Source organism: Macrobrachium nipponense, chromosome 38 (assembly GCF_015104395.2).
Source record: "Macrobrachium nipponense isolate FS-2020 chromosome 38, ASM1510439v2, whole genome shotgun sequence".
NCBI classification, from domain to species: Eukaryota; Metazoa; Arthropoda; class Malacostraca; order Decapoda; family Palaemonidae; genus Macrobrachium; species Macrobrachium nipponense.
In genome coordinates this window covers 8,148,553-8,166,685 of record NC_061098.1, presented here as the reverse complement: position 1 = coordinate 8,166,685, position 18,133 = coordinate 8,148,553, and the positions used below count along the sequence as shown (strand labels likewise).

General features: G+C 36.5%; 1 protein-coding gene across 4 annotated transcripts in view; it reads left to right on the top strand.

Moving 5' to 3' along the window:
- Window positions 1-12,108: 12,108 nt before the first annotated feature.
- The window catches only part of LOC135209597 (endoplasmic reticulum aminopeptidase 1-like), a 56,643-nt gene continuing 50,618 nt past the window's right edge, over window positions 12,109-18,133 (top strand). For all 4 annotated transcript variants that reach the window (XM_064242287.1, XM_064242286.1, XM_064242285.1 and 1 more), the window contains exons 1-2: window positions 12,109-12,215; window positions 13,698-13,908. In XM_064242287.1, coding sequence (XP_064098357.1) covers window positions 13,818-13,908 — 91 coding nt within the window. In that variant the 5' untranslated portion in view covers window positions 12,109-12,215; window positions 13,698-13,817. The remainder of the gene's footprint in view (window positions 12,216-13,697; window positions 13,909-18,133) is intronic.

Here is an 18,133-nt window from a genome sequence, read left to right as displayed (position 1 = left end):
TGACATGATAGGTCTTAAAGGTGTATCTTCCCTTATGAATTTTTGGCAAGCCATAGAGAATACTGAAAGAGGAGCCGGTAAACTAGTAGTTCCTGGTCAAACATTATCACTAGTTAATACCTTCTTGTTTAATTTTCTTAGAAAGCGGTTTATTTTATTCCCTCCCGTTTGTAGATATCTGCAAAGTTGGGTCCCCTATACATTTAAATTTGGTTTCATCAGCTAGTATTAGGTTTCATTTTATTCAGATAATCACCTCTATTAAGAATTACCACGCCTTTTCCCTTATTCAGGTTTACATCATTATTAAGTCTTTATTTTTACTCAGTTTTTTAAGGATTTCCATATCTTCTTTTCTAAAGAACGGGGCCCAATTTGTTTTTAGCTTTTTGTATACATCATGTAATGCCAAGGAGATTTTTTGTTGCAAGGAACTCATGTTTACGTGACCTAGGTTCTTAATTCTTTGGAACAATACCTCAAAAGGAAAAAAGAAATGTGGAAAGTTCTGTCTGTAAGATGGAATACAAAAGTCAAGGCCGAAAAGACAATAAAAACTCTTCTCTCTTAGATAATACATAGTCTGACAAATTAAAAATACAAGAACAACGAGCATTAAAAATCAGGAGTGAAAATACCTAAAGCTTTCAGCTTTCTTTGGTGGCGTGTGTGTACATTATCAATGAATACACCACGCCACCAAAGAAAGCTGAAAGCTTTAGGTATTTTTACTCCTGATTTTTAATGCTCGTTGTTCTTGTATTTTTAATTTGTCAGACTATTTATTATCTAAGAGAGAAGAGTTTTTATGTCTTTTGGCCTTGACTTGTATTCCATCTTTACAGACCGAACTTTCCACATTTCTTTTTTCCTTTTGAGGTATTGTTCCAAAGAATTAAGAACCTAGGTCACGTAACATGAGTTCCTTGCAACAAAAAAATCTCCTTGGCATTACATGATGATACAAAAAGCTAAAAACAAATTGGGCCCCGTTCTTTAGAAAAGAAGATATGGAAATCCTTAAAAACTTGAGTAAAAATAAAGACTTAATAATATGTAAACCTGATAAGGGAAAAGGCGTGGTAATTCTTAATAGAGGTGATTATCTGAATAAAATGATTAACCTAATACTAGCTGATGAACCAAATTTTAATGATGATGTGCCAATGTTTTGGGGCCTTTTTTTTTTTTTTTTTTTTTTTTTTTTTTTTTTTTTTTTTTTTTTTTTTTTTTTTTTCACACGAAACGTCCTCTAATAAAACTGATCATGTAAGCTGTTGTCTTGCTGGAACCTCCCCTGTTGGAATGTGTATATATACGTATATATGTATCTATATATATATGTATATATATGTATATTATGTATGTATATATCATGTATATATATATATATATATGTATATATGTATATATATATGTATATATGTATATATATGTATATGTATATATATGTATATGTATATATATTATATAATATATATATATATATATATATATATATACATATATATACATATGATACATATATCTATATATATATATATATATATATATATATATATATATGAAATGGCCATTCCAAATGGTTAAAGCAAGGGAAAATGCCTGGGCAGGGTCCAACGTTCTATTTTGCACCCATACTTGTTCTCTGCATCCTATGCCATACAAATACGTTCACGATGAATAAAATCATCCCCAGCACGAGTCCTACGCCAGCAAACGTAGAGTTGAATACCCTCCTTGGTCGTAATTGTCGGAAGTATGTCCCTTTGTAGTCAATTCCAACAGCCGCTGGACCATTCCGCATTCAAAACGAACTTAACGCTGGGATACGGGTGACGGTCCAGGAAGTTCACGAAATAAGCTTGTTCACTATGATGGTCCTTATTCCCTTCACATTGTAGGCGGTCGTTACTCCACTGCAGTCGTCTGCAGCGACGAACGGGTTTTGAAGTTGTAGACAATCTGTCCGGGTTTTGAAGTTGTAGACGATCTGTAGACGATCAAAAGAGTCAGCTGTACAAACTTTTTTATCCATGGCATTATAACAATGAGTGAACCTATCCAGGTCTCTGACAACCGTAAACATACCCATATTAACAGATATCAATGCGAACCCCTAGGAAAATTCGATATTACTGGTAGTAAGTTACTAGACAAAGAAGTGGGAAACGGAGCTATTTGTAAGATTGCCAGGCAACATAAGAATCAAAGAGAATATTAATCATGATTCTGTAATTCGCTACGCTTACTGAAATTAAGCTGTGATAAAATCCGATCCTATGTGCCCGTAACAAAAGGTTCATATTCAATTTTCTCGCGCGCAATCTCTGAGGTTAATTTTTAAAACTTTAATAGGCAGGAGATGCAACGAAAGAACCCACTATGTAACTAATTTCTATATAAACTTTGGGTTTTCCAAGAAAATATGACATTTTCCCATGAATGTGATCTACTTGAATTGTAATATGCTAGTGTTGCAAGTAAATATTTCATATCCATGACCTGATACTTCTAAAATGCCCGTTTACCAATGTCATAAGCTGATTTATTGACTCTAATTGTCTATGAAGTTCAGAAAAAATTAATTCATTTTGATGTTATAGAAATTCTATTTGCTTATTTTGTTAATTAAGTTTTAAAACGTTTTGCAATTCTTTAACTAAGCTTGCATTGATCACCGCAGATAGACACTTGTACCTAACGACCTGCGTTGCCCATGAGAAGTTCGTGTTAAGCTTGCCGCACACTGAGCCGGAACGGAACCGCCGCCGAAGCCACCGAAGCCTCAGAACAGAACAGAAACGACGTCCAGTGCGCACACTGAGCCAGAAGCCACAGAACGGAACCAACGCAGCCAGTGTGGTAGTAGAAGGTCATAATATTTAATGCTATACACTTTATTAATTGTTTACAATAATTCCTTTTGTGAAAACAATTATTACAGTTAACAAAAATAAACCAAAATAACTTTCCGTAGGCACACTGTTTTGCATGCTCTCAACAATATTTATTGTTACACACTTAATGAATGTTCACAATAATTCCTTTTGTGAAAACAATTATTATAGTTAACAAACACAAACCAAAATAACTTTCTGTAGGCACAATGGTTTGTATTTTTCCAACAATATTTATTGTTACACATGAGTGGCTACACTGCTCCCTGTCAGACGCCACCGACGCTTCAGAAAAAATATATTTCAAAGAATACTGCGTCGGTTCCGTTCTGTTCTGGCCCAGTGTGCGCAGTCAGGTAAGAATGCATGCTTTCGATTTCTATCAGACGTTTCGGTTCTGTTCGGGCACGTCCGTTCGGGCTCAGTGTGCGGCAAGCTTAAAGCATTCCACTCCAGTTTACTTGTTTTGCAAGCACAAGACAACACACAACTACAGATGAAGCCTGTGCAAGCAGATTATTGGGGTTAAAAGGAACAGTGATGCATGTGCGATTTATACGATGATTCAGCAACACGCATAGGCAGGAGACTGTGCTCAAGCCAGCTTTAAGAGTTACGTTACTTGCTTATATAAATACGACTTTAGTACTTTCAAATGATAGCCATGTATAAATTGGATATTTTTTGTTTTAATACTCCACCCACACGAGAAGAATGTCTGAAAAAACAATACCAAAATTGAACAATATAATATTAGTTTCATGTTGGAAACCTGCAAGATTGTCAAATATATGTAATTACTTATGTTAAATTAGATATTCCTTATTCAAAACTAATGAAAAAGGTTTCCATACAAATTTTATATATATTGTTTACCCTGTAAGATCCATATAGGATTATTCACATAGATATACATTTTCACTTCTAGACTTCCTTACTTTAAAATCCTTTTTTTTTTCATTGACTACGAATATAAACCATCGGAACAGACAGTATGCCAGTAGGTTTTGATATGTTTGAACTTTTAGCTTATTTGTCGTTAATATCCCTAGAATACTGAATGGGCTACTAGACTTAGGCGTTAAGTTAGAGTTCAAACCTTTACGCATATATATTTGGATATTTTATAAACACCTACTGCATATGGTTACGTTTTGTTTATTGATTTTATCGTGATTCCTTTTCATTATAATTTGTAACCCTTCCAACTTCTTATGGAGTATATTATATCGACTGGTACTTGTATCCATACTTCTTTATATTTGATAAATTAATGGTTGGCCTGAATATGTGGAAAAGGGATCTAGCGGGTGTACCGTATAAGGCTACTTGCGGTATCATTTCTATAGATACATATGAATGATAAAGGTATTTAAAACCGCGAGAACCGCTATAATCCAGTTCAGATCCAATATCCCAAGTGTAACTCGTAGGACGTTGACACTTTCTTATCTATCCGTTCTACCAAACCGATTAACTCTGGGTGATAAAATATGGTATTGGTTTTCTTAATGCAAAGGAATACACACAACGAGTTAAGGAAATTATTATTGATTTACACCACCCGAGTCAGAGATTATCATGTGTTGGATTCCTTGTTTACTGATGTAGCACTCATAAATATTCCTAGCGCACTCTATTGCAATGTTTGTCTTTTAGTGCTATTAATTCCATATAACGTGTCAAGGCAACTATTAACACTAAGAGGTATTTATTTCCTCTGTCAGACTCGTAAACTCTGTTAATAAATCTACGTGTACTCTTTCAAAGGATTGATTTGGCACGGGATAGGCCCCTAAACTGACAGGTGTCTTAGTGTGTCCCTTGTTTTCATGACACGTCTGACTATTAGTTATGTGCTTTTTATATCTGTAAGCATTGTAGGCCAGTAAAATAGTGATTTGGCTTTCTGTGACATAATAGAGAACCCTGGATGATCATGTAATGGATTGGAATGCAACCAGTTTAGGACGATTGGTATAAAAAGATTGGTGCAACTACCTGGTCGTTAATCACCTGGGGTGTTCTTCGGGTTTTCCTCGTCACGGACCTACATATAATATTACCTTTGATTACATAATTCTGCTACACATACCTTAAATATACTTTTGCTTTAGGATTTCCGTTCAAAGCATTTATTGTTTTACTTAGCTGCTGACCCTTGTTTTGTTCAGTTTGTAACAGTTCAGCGTTCCAACCCAGGTCTTCAATGTTCACAATCTCTTGGGTTAATGAATTTTCTTGTTCAGATACGGTTTTAACAATAGGCACGGATGTTACTATATCTTTTAGTCCAACTAATGGTTCCTTACAGGATGGTGCTGGATTGCGGGGTAATGCGTCAGCTATGATATTTGCTTTCCCAGGTAGATATCCTATCTTGGCTCCAAAGACCTGAATGATCATATGCCACCGAGTTCCTTTGGGACTGTGATAAAAGCCTTTGAAAAACTTGGTAAGGGACTTATGGTCGGTAAGGACTTTAACAGGATAGCCATAGATTATGAACTTAAAATGTACTAGTGAGTTAACGATACCTAGCCCTTCCTTGCCTATTACTGCATATTTATTTTCAGAGGGCTTTAGTTTATGTGAATAAAAAGCTATAGGAAAGAACTGTTTATCATATTGCTGAAGTAGTACCCCTCTTACCCCTTGGTCTGAGGCGACTGTTACAATAAAAAAAAATGCCTTATTTAAATCAGGGAATTTTAAGATAGGTGAACTGCATAATTCTAATTTAGAGATATCGAACGCCAGTTGATGCTTTTCAGACCATAATCAATCTACGCCCTTCTTCGTAAGATCTGTTAAAGGAGCTGCTTTGATTACATATAAACTTACGATAGTAATACCCACTACAGCGCAAAAGTGCTGTATCCCCCTTTACATTAGTAGGTACCGGAAAGTTACGAATAGCCGACACCTTACCGTGGACCGCTTTAAGACCTTGACTAGACACATAAACCTAAATAAACATGTTCGGTTTTTAAAACTCACATTAGATATTTTACTCTGAGATTATTTGTCTTAGTCTCTGTAGCACTAGCTCTAGTTTATGCGAATGTACACTTCTAAGGTATTAAAAAAGATTACAAGACCAACCATATAGGCATGTAGGGTATCCCCTAAAAAGTCTCCAATCCAAACACTATATTAATCATTCTGGTGAATGTAATTGGGGCGCAACGTAAGCCGGAGGCATACATAAAAATTGATAAGGTCCCCTGAGTGTGCTGAAAGCGGTGTCTGAGGTACACTCACATAGCTAATGGTATCTGGTGAAAGCCTTTAAGTAAGTCCAAGCTGGTGAAAAATTTATTCTGACCAAACAAAGATAAGATATCGTCGGTACATGGCACTGGAAAACGATCGGGAATCATTTCCTCGTTTAAGTGACAGGAATCTACTCAGATAAGCCAAGTCCGATCTTTTTTAGGCATGACGTTTAAGGAAAAAATTGTATGGGCTATTTGATTTCCTAATGACTCCTATTACTAACATTTTTTAAACTTCGTCATTTATCTCATTTGCAATTCCATTGGGAGTCTATACGAAGGTACGTATATAGCTTTATGTTTGTCCTTCGACCGTATTTTGTGTCTAATGATATCCGTTTTCCCCAGAGATCACTCGCTAGTGGTGAAACATCATGATATTCAGATAAAAGATAAAAAAATTTCTGCTGAATCACCTTTGCTTGAATGACTTTACTGATTTTACTTTAGATAGAGTCTAAGAGGGATTCACCTTCAACTGGTTTGGCGTGATTAAATTTGCAACAGTAAAAAATGCAATATTTATAACTTCCATATCCACGATATATATATATATATAGGTTTTGTGGATTACTAGATTGGTATTCGGATGGTTACAGACTTCAATATTAACTTGTTGCTGTGAGTCAACCATGTATAGTGCTTTGTTCGCGGAAACCGTTATATTTCAGAGGGTCGGGAAGGGATTAGAATTTTCAGATCCCAGCAAGTCTTTTTACACGCACTAAGAAATTCGAGGGTGCTTGCGTCTCGAGATTTTGCGTGCAAACTGCGACTGCGGGTTGTGGGAGAATTCTGTTGGGTCGCTTGAACAATGTCACAATTTATGAGACAAGTGATTGGTTCCTCTATATAAGTTATTATTTGTTTAACTGTCTCTTTTTGTCCAAAACGGATTTTAATGTGCTAGAAGGTTTATAGAATTTTCCTTTGATAAACACGCCTTATTTGGCAGGAGGTAAGATAATGTTTTGTATACTCTTAGATGGATATCCTACAATTACACTAGATACAGATCAATGGTTTTTAAAACTATAAAAGTATCTGTAAGCGTGCGCTTATCCACCCTGCACTGAATCTGCGTTACGCTACGACAATTAACTCTTTATTGCCAATTACTGAACCATACTCCGGACTTCTCAATAGGGAAGTTCGAACAACCACGGTGAGTCCGTAAATACAGGATATTACGTGGACTAAAGGAATAAAATCAATGTAAATGGCTGATATTCTAATTTTACGGCACGTGCAGTCGGGTGTAATACCCACTACTTATAATAACTTATTGTATTAAAATTACGAGAACCTGCTCTGATTACTTGATACGGTCGTGTGATTCATAGGAAAATTCCTTTTTAATTCAAATAGGTTTTGCATGAATGATCCGACATCACTCTCCCCCCTCCACTAGAGTCGCTTATGTGGAATGTGCTTTGCTTTCAACACTTGGCAGATTTTGACTGACCCTGACCGTTATACTAGATGGCACAGTAACCAAGTTTGCTGAAGCACGATTTGTTTGTTTCTGATTTTTAGGGTTACTGTTTACCTGTTTCTTTTTATGATAATTAGGATTCTTCTCTTTATTATCATCGGCAACGTTTTGTGTGTTTTTTGCATTATGTTGCTGTTGGTTACGTATAAAGCAACGAACATAAGAATGACTTGAACTATTATGAATTGAGCGATTACTATTAAAACAAGTTATCCCTTCTGTGTTATTATTAACTGTATGTACTTGCTGTGGTTTACTTTCATTCTTTGCTAAAATTTGAAATAGTGAGGGATCCAGGTCAGTGCATTTAGACATATTTTTGTTAATTTGTTTATATGAATGTTAAGTATGTTAACCTAATGAAATTTTCACAGACATGTTATTCCTTACAATCCAGCCGTATTTTTTTTTTAAAGTAAAGTTGAGTCATAGAGATTCGATTTTTTATGCATATAACTCAAAAAACTCAAGGCTAAAACTGCCATCGGGACCTTGCAAAGGAGCCTTTATTGTCCTGACCCGAAATAGTGTTACCTCTAATTTATCCAGATTTGTACGGGTGTTCCACTTGTTTGAAGTCACAGCGTTTCGATAACAACACGGCATTGGCCCTCCTTCTCTGTTTAGCGGATTACCCTGGCTCTTAGCTTGTTTGTTTGTTGAATGATTCGTGTCCTTGAAGATCCGATGCTGCAGATGTGTCCGGTTTGTTTCTTGAAGTGCTGGAAACGCTCAATAAACGATGATGCCTTCTTGAATGATTCTAATGAGAGACATCTCTTACGGTTAGGACGAAGCATGCGTTGCCGTAGGAAGCAGACACGTCCGGTTTGTTTCTTGAAGATATGCACTGCTGAAGACGGTCACTAAACGATGATACGGTTTCCTGAATGATTCTTGATGTAAGGCATGTCTTACGTTACCATAAGAGACTCTAAGTTGCTTGAAGAATCTCTTGCTTTCGCCGTCGTTGACTTCTGATATGATACATTATTCGTTATTCTTCGGGTGATGAGGAATAGTCCGAGTCCAAGCTGCCAGCTATGTTGTCTTCTGATGGCGTCGACCCGGTAAAGCTGCCACCAATATGTAGGGCTGATGCCTTTGTATAATAAGGCGCCCTGTGAGGTTATTTAGACCTGCAATAATTTATGCTAATGTCGGTTTGTTATGACTCCATCCTCATTGGAGTGTCTTGGATTTCGATGATAATTTCTAAGTCAGTATCTTCTTTGGGTATGAAGGCAGAGATGTTTCAAACTCATGATGATAATTTCTAAGTTCATTCAGCATCTTCTTTCTGATGTGGGGTTTCTAGTTGAAACGCAAAGTACAAAAATATCTGTATTCTTGAAGTCTATATTGTGAAGATCAGATGAAAATGTACAGGTCTGCCAATGATGATGGCTGATTGGATTCTGCCTACAATCTGGTTTACAAATCATAAAGTGAGCAGACAGTAGCTCGAACATACGAACATACACATAGATGACATAGATTACAAGTCATGTAGGCCGTTTGGGTTATAGGTCACTGTGGTTGTCTCAAGCAGGAAGCTTTGACAACCGTTTACAAAGCAATAAATTTGATGACCACAGATGACGGCAAACTAGACACTGACTGATACAACACGTCATCTTAGCCTACTTTATCATATCGGGTCTGATCACATTCCTGCAAGCAAACTGGTTGACCTCTTGGGTCACTGGTTTTAGTTAATCATAGTTTTAGTTTTTATATAGGGAATAACATTCCATATTTTTATATTATGTAGCACTTACATATGTATATATGTATATGTATACATGTAAATGTATATATATGTGTATATATATGAATATATATGTATATATATTTATGTATATATATATGTGTGTGTATGTATGTGGATACATATGTATATGTATATGTATGTGTGTACACAAAGTTGAAAATTGCAGAGTAACAAAGGAGAAAAGAATAAATGGTAAAATAATAAAAACGCTTAGGGAAAGACAAATTATAAACAGAGAGAGAGAGAGAGAGATTGGGAGAGAGAGAGAGAGAGACGAGAGAGAGAGAGGAGAGGAGAGAGAGAGAGAGCAGAGACTGTTCTGAAGGTTTTTGCAATTTACTTGATCTGCCGTCGCCATTCCAGAGAATTTGAGATCGTTGCTAATCCCCCACCCACCCACCCCAAAAAAATCACGGTGCAGTGAAATTAGATTTGTATTCTTATCTATCTGTCTTATCTGCCAGATAAGAGAACGCAAATTATGCTGATGAAATCGAATAAGCCACATTTTCCCCGAAGCTTTGATTCTGGGGTTTTTCATTTGTGTGTGTGTTTGTGTGTCATTTCCCGAGGCTGTTGTCCTTGTGCGTCGCAGATGTCGATGTTATAAGCTTGTTATTATAAAACATTTATGAAGTACAGTATTTTTCATGACAAGAATAATGTTCTAGAAATAAGGAAATTTAAAACGCGTCGATGCTATATTGCCTCAGGCGAAGTAGTCGCTGGATGGAGAGGATGGGATTCGCGTCCTTATTTCATTCGTACCGTAAGGTCGAGAATTCCGCTCAAGTCACCCTCGAGTGGGTGGCAGCAGCATTTCCTTGCTGGATGGGATTGACGGCGAATGTAAATACGAAATTAGTTCTCTTCCCACCTTTTATTTTTTTAAGTTTCAGTTCCGTCCTGGTCGACGCTTAAAAAAAAATAAAATAGTGCGAAAGATAACCGAGTGAATAATATTCCGCCATTTAGCCAATGATTCACGCTGAAGGTCAGGTGATGATTCAGTCAAGAATAATTTTTTTTTTAAATTAGCAAAAACCCGAGGATTTTTTTTTTTTTTTTTTTTTTTTTTTTTTGCTGCTGGCGCCGACAACTTTTGATTACCCGGTGTGAGAGAGCGATATTCTTTTTGAAGAGAAGGTAATTACAAGCATAACTTGATATGAATAAGTAGATCGTTCGAATGTTTAATTTTCTCCGTCTTAATTTTTGTTAGTTTTTTTTTTTTTCTTCGAGATACCTTAAGAACCTGAATAAAAACTGAAAGATACTTGTCCTCATAAAAAAAATAAAATTTTTAAGAACCTAAATAAAAACTGAATTTGGTCGTTAGAATATTTATTTATTATTTTTTTTTTTTTTTTTTTTTGCCCTCGAGATACTTGTCCTTAAAAAAAAATTTTAAGAACCTGAATAAAAACTGAATTTGGTCGTTAGAATATTCATTTATTATTATTTATTTTTTGCCTAAGAGATATCTGTCCTGATAAAAAAAAAATTAAGAACCAAAATAAAATCTTTAAACATTGTCGTTCGAATATTTAATTTTTTTACGAGATACTCGTCTTGATAAAGAAAATGGGGTGGGGGGGTGGTGTTTGAGAACCTGAATGAAAACTTTGATTATAGGAATACATCTATTATATAGAAGTTGAAAGGATAACGTTGCTTGGAAAAATGTCAAACGAATTACAAAGAAATCAAAACCAGTTATAAGGATTTTACAGTAATTCTTATGAAGCATTCTACTTTATTTATGCTTTACATATTCCACAAAGGTATGCTATGAGCAACTCAGGCTGTAAAGATATTAGTGTTTTTTTCAATTGCCTTGTTTTATATTTGTTTTAATTGCCTTGTTTTATATGTAAACCCATAGGTTTTTCGCTTGATATCGCCTTTCATTGAACTCTGGTCCTGTGACCAGTTTAGTGTATAGACACTTGAGTTTTATTTTAAGAAAAAAAAAATGAAAAAATACCAATATTATTCGCATTTTTTTATAGACCTTCACTCAGAAAAATTTTCAATGGAGATAACACTATGATACCTATTAGTATAATTAAGAACACATGAATACAAAAATAATGTTGTGAAGTTATCTTGTTAGCTATTTTAATAAATAAGTGGGTCATTTAAGAGAGAGAGAGAGAGAGAGAAAGGCATTTCGATAAAATGTAATTGACGTCATGTGTGAGCTCAGATGTTTGCTTGAATACTTAAAGAGTAATCAAAGTAAATAACTTTTTTTTTATCTAGACCGCTTTTCAGAGGGACGAAAATTCCGAGTCATATCTCATTTTCAAAGTCATTAGCAGTCATTTCCAGCTCAGAAATAAATGCGGCCATCCGTAACTAACTGGGCTTAACACTGTAATGGCCCTGTGACCGACGACACTTGTGTGTGTGTGTTGCACACAAGTGTACCGGATATCCCGCAGATGCCATTTTGGTCTGTTCGGAAAAATCACCTTTAATTTTAAAATATTTAACAGTAATCATATTCTTCGCCTTTTTGGGATTGATACGGTATTGCAAGTTGATCCATAATCATGCCACTTGTTTAATGGTCCGTGCTGTACTTTAGCCACGAATAATGGATTGATAATCCTCTAGGTACTTTTCCCACCACCGCATCAGGTGCTGGTAGTGACACTTCGGCCCAGTTGAGAGATAGCCACCCACTCAGAGCACTACGGAAAACTCAGGTGATAGTGGAAGAGACAGCCGTTGGTCACAGTTCTATAAATATTTATTGCAAGGTAAATAACTCCCTTAAAACTGTGACAGTATACTAAAGCGTCTGTGAGCATGTGTTACAAAATGAACGAGGTCTTAGCCCCCTAAGAGTGGCACTAGAGATTTGATGACATCTGTTACCGAAGATGGCGGCCATTTGCAAAGACCGCTTCAAATTGACAGGGCAAACCAACGGAATGCTAAGTTAAAACAGATTTGACAATGTGCTCAGCAGCTTGTCCTTGGTACAAAACAGTTACTACTTCTATGATTCCCTCCGTTCATATTCTCTTTTACCTTGCCTTCCACCCTCTCCTAACAGCTGTTTCATAGTGCAACTGCTTTGAAGTTTTCCTCCTGTTACACCTTTCAGACTTTGACTGTCAATTTCCGCTTCGGCGCTGCATGACTTCATTGGTCCTAGTGCTTGGCCTTCGACCTAAATTCTATATTCAGTTCCATTCAAATCATAGATATTGGTGTTTGTTCACAAGTGACTTGAAAGTGTTTGGTAATAGATACAATCACTTGTGTAGGTACTCTCATAAAACAATGTCATTCAGCTAATGTTTTATCTGATGAATTTATTCTGAAGTCAACTTATATATGCTACGTGAATCTCTTTGCCCGATAATAAATCGATAGAAAAAAAAAAAGATATACAGGATCGTCTAGGCTACAACACAGACAGCTGTTATTAGAGTAAGCTGTCTCTATGCTGGCGCGCGATTTTGCTTCTAGATTCTATAGAGGCAGATCTGATGCTCTAGAAATAGAGATATTTTGGAGGTTTTTACTGAAGCGCCGTATTTGTATTATTAAAAATTATTTCATACAGTACAGTATCATGTACATGTATGTATATGCATATGCATATACTATGTAACGATCCTAATTTGTTTTATTATCAGTCCTGTATCTTTAAATCTAAATATTGGTGCTTGATTACACTGCCGACTAAAATGTTAAAAGTCGTTTGGAATCCTAAAATGGCGTTGGGTCCAACTAGATTGAAGTAATATATAATTTCTCGAGACCTTGAATTAAATGTCGATTCATTCAGTTCCATTGGTAAAGTGGAGGTAAATATTTAAAGCATCGATTACCGCCATTTAAAAAGTTCAGGTTCATTTATATGCCATCTGTCCCTTATGTCTCTGTAAATATCTCTGAAGAACTTGTTTGTCTATGAAAACTAGAGTGCTTGATTAATTAAATCCGTATTTTTCTGTATTTCGATTTATATTTTCCATGCGTTTTACGTTCATTTAAACAGCATGAAAGCCGACACATTACCAGTAAGTAATTATCCTTATTTTCCATGTGTTTTACGTTCATTTAAACAGCATGAAAGCCGACACATAACCAGTGAATATTGAAATAATTTAAACAGTATTAAAGTGAATATTGAAATTTTTAGTAACATTGAGGTTATTTCCAGGCCATAGCTGATGAATGTAGTTACGTGTATACACAACAATTCAAGAGCATTTTCCTCCATACAGGGTCAACACCACTCGACCTCGTATACACAGTATGCCGGAAGAGAGCATACATTGCCATTAGCGAACGTCTAGCGAGCAGGAGGTTTTCTGGCGTTTAATCTCGCAGAGAACGAATCCAGAATGACAGACAATACGGTAATGTCTAACCTCAACGGGGCTACTCCTCACAGCAACTACAGTACCATCACAGCCACCGACGACAGTAGCGAAGGTAAGAGCTCTGTTGCTTTTCAGACAAGCCTCTGTTAGCCCAGGTCCTTCCTGAAGGAGTATTTTTTTCTCAAAGGTCCATTCTCGCGAAGCTCTTCGATTACCTCCTTCTCATAAGGTGCCTCCCGTTCTTAAGGTCCTGTCGCAGACATTTGACTTCCACACAGGTCCTTTTTCACAGTTTTTTTTTTTCCACGAACGTCCTTTACTCTTGCGGGTTCTTTCCAAGAACGTCCTCCTCATAGTTTCTTTCCAAGAATGTCCTTTCCTCTTGCAGTTTCTTTCCAAGAACGCCCTTCCTTCACACAGTTTCTCTCCACGAACGTCCTCTTCTCACACAGTTCCTTTCCGCTTTTTTTTTTTTTTTTTTGCTTCTTCTCGCGTACTTCATTCTGATTAGTTCAGTTCACACAACATTTCCTTTCTTCCCTTAACAATTTTTCACACAATTTCTTCCTCAGTGTTTTCCCCTCAACACTTACTTTGCTACTAAAGGTCCTTTTAATGGATCTCTCTTGGATAGTGACACCAAGGTTTTTAACGCGGTATGTGTCCACTTTACGGCGCCTTCAGTCCAAACCCGTTGGGGATGACCGTAAAATCATGAACAAAAGACTCTAAATATCATATAAAAAAAATAACGACCGCCGAAGAAATATGAGTCATAGATAACGACCCCCGAAAACCTTTGTGGGTCATTGACTAGGAAAGATTCCCTTTAAGGTACTACAGGACTTTTCGTACACAGATCCTGTAACATACAGGACCGATCTCACTTATAGGTTATTTAAAGCATCTCCTGTCTTCCCTCGTACAGACTAATCCTGGCTTGACTGACCAGACTCAGTTGTACGGATGCCGGTTATAACTCTGTTTGAAGCGATCAGACCCTAATTAAAGTAATTAAGGGCTTTTACGGATACATAATTGCTACAGATGGGTAATTAATACGGCATATGATTTCCATGTGAAAAATAAGCAACCGGTTTTTTTAATTTTTCAAAAATAGTCGACTGCGAAAACTTTTTTATATTTTCTAGTAATAAGCCGATAATGATAGTTAATTTACATAGTAATGTTAATGGGGCTAACAGGTACAGATCGAAAGGTCGTTATTATTTATTATTGTCCTCACAGTAAGGGATCCAAGGGCATTAGATACGAGATAATTTTCATAATTATCTGATTAGACTGATATTCAAACTTCCAAAGAATCTGATGTTCGTTTGGAAGAAATAACAGAAGTTAATACAGAAAGAAGAGATCAGTTATTGAAAAAGAAAATTAAAATAACGAACTGATAAATAACAAGATGAAAATTAAGTCAATTTGGAAAAGACAAGATTTGCTGAAGGTTAGAAATGACTCGCTTCTTCCCTTGAAGAAGCGAGATTCACGACGCTCCTGATTGGCTGTTGATAAGCCAGTCACAGGGCTGGAAACTCTCAGTCTCTCTCGAGAGTTCACACGGGCAGGATGTATGTTCCACCTCTCCTGAGGGATACGGCTTTCAAAAGTATCCCTCAGGAGAAGTGGAACATATGCATCCTGCCTATGTGAACTTTCGAGAGAGACTGAGAGTTCCCAACCAAGTGATTGGCTTATCAGCAGCAGCCAATCAGGAGCGTCGTAAGGGACTGGCCTAGACATCAAATGCACGGTTGATGTGAATCTATGTACTATAGCACGACATCCTCGTGGAGACAGTCCAACGGTGTGAAGGAATTAAGGACCTCCGAAACTGAGAATTTCGACAGTCGACAGAAAGACAAATTTTCGGTCCCGTAGCAGCTGTTCCACAAATCTTGTCACCCTCGGCAGAAAAAAAAAAAAAAAAAGTTACAAGGAGTTACAAGGATTAGTATGTCTCAAAGATTTGTTAGTCCATCCGAGGGGACATCGTGTGCTCACTTATGTCTAGGAGCAGGTTTAACTTTTCATTCACAGTGTCCTTCTAATGATTTTGTCTAGCTTTCTTTTAAACTCTTCCACGCTGTTGCTGTTTACAACTTCTGGTGGCAGTTTATTCTACGTGTCACGTATCTTGTATGTGAAGAAGTTCCCACGGACCAGAGATCAGTTGTGAATGTGAGAAGATCCTCGTTAAAATACACCTTATGGAAAATTGACAAACGAGAGACCAAGTCATAAATGAAAAGTGAGGACAATAAAAAAAAAAAAAAAAAAAAAAAAAAAAAAAAAAATTCATCGTCAAGCTTTTATCTAACGATTCCAAAGCGCCTCAGTGGCGTGGTCGGTATGGTCTTGGCCTGCCACCTCGGTGACCGCGAGTTCGATTCTCGGGCATTCCATTGAGGCGTGAGATTTGTGTATTTCTTGGTGTTAGAAGTTCACTCTCGACGCGGTTCGGAAGTCACGTCAAGCCGTTGGTCCCGTTGCTGAATAACCATACTGGTTCCATGCAACGTAAAAACACCATACAAACATCTAGCGATCCCAGACGAAACTTGCTGCTGGCTTCAAGTTGACATCCACTAATCCACTATAGCAGTGTACGTCGCGAAGCCAGAGTTGGAACTTCGCAACTACTTAATTCAGGACTTCGTCCAGCTCAAACTCGTCACATAGACAGCGAGATGTTGGATTGGCTAACTCAGCCACTTGTTGGGAAGATAGTCTGTAACTGGTAGAACATACTTCCTTAAACTGATGTTGAAAAATGTCTGGATTTTCGAAAGTAACAAAAAGATGTATATATATATATTATATATATATAGTATATATATATTAGATATATATATATGATATATATATATATATAGAGAGAGAGAGAGAGAGAAGAGAGAGAGAAGAGAGAGAAGAGACGAGAAAAGAGAGAGAGAGAGAGAGAGAGAAATAATGATAATAATAACTTTATTTCCAATTGACAGTGGTTATTCTACAATGCGTACATATACATATAGGTAAAATAATGAAAGATCAGCATTAAAATAAATTCATAGTAAGTTAATACTAATGTAACAAACATTTCTTCATCTTATTCTTAAAAGAATGTAGAGTGGCAGCGTCCTTGATATCTTGTGGTAGCCTATTCCACAGGGAAGGGCCCTTATAGACGGGAGCTCCCTTGAGCCGATATCTGCTGTCGTTCTTTTTATAACAAGATCACAACCCTGACGAGTATAAACACCAGTTACTGAGTTAACCATATTAAAATGATACCTCTTAAAACTTTAAAAACAAACACACAAACTTCGTAAATATACTCATCTTTGACCTTCGACCATTCCAGCTTTTTCAGAACAGGAGAAATAGGATCGTACTTCCTAATATCGCCTGCAGCTACTCTAGCAGCGAAATGACACATTTTTTTTAATTTTGTCGAGATGGACATTATAAGTGCACCCCCATACCTTAAAACAACAGGGGATGAGGCTCATTACTAGTGACTGAGCAACAATCAGGCGCGTGGAAGGTTCAAAATTATCTTTTATTCTATTCAAGTAAATAAGTATGGCCGTCGCCTTTTTGCATACCTCCTCAATATGAGTGTCAAAAGTCATAAAACGGTCAAAATAGACGTCTAAGTTTTCCACAACTTTCATAGGTTCGATAACATTGCCATTGAAATTTACCCTCACTTTTTCATCTATGGCCGATATATATTGTCTTGAACCTATAAAAATGCACTGAGTTTTATTTTCGTTTAATAGGAGACCATGTCTTGAAAATATGTCTTGACCTTCTCCAAGACTGCTTCAGCCCTTCTTTATAAATCATTCATGTTGCATATGTCCCCTTCAAGTATGATTTGAGTATCATCAGCATACTGGATAACGAAAACACCAGGTAGAGATTCCGCCAAATCGTTAACAAAAATAACAAACAATATTGGTCCTAAAATGGATCCTTGCGGGACCCCAAATGTTACCTCACATCTGGATGACAATGTGTCACTTAACTTTACTGACTGGAATCGATTAGTGAGATAACTATCAAACCAAGATGGATCTATTCTTAGACTTATACATTTCTCTAATAGGATTTTGTGATTCACGCTATCAAAGGCTTTGGATAGATCCAGTAGTAGGAGCAGTGATATCTTTTTATTTTCTATGTTATTATATATTCGATCAGTTACCTTCAAAAGAGCTGTCTCAATAGATAATTTAGGCCTAAAGCCATGCTGATGTTCAGATAAAAGACTGTTTTCTTCCAAATATTTTGTTAATTGATTAGCAATAATCTTTTCCAGCACCTTAGAC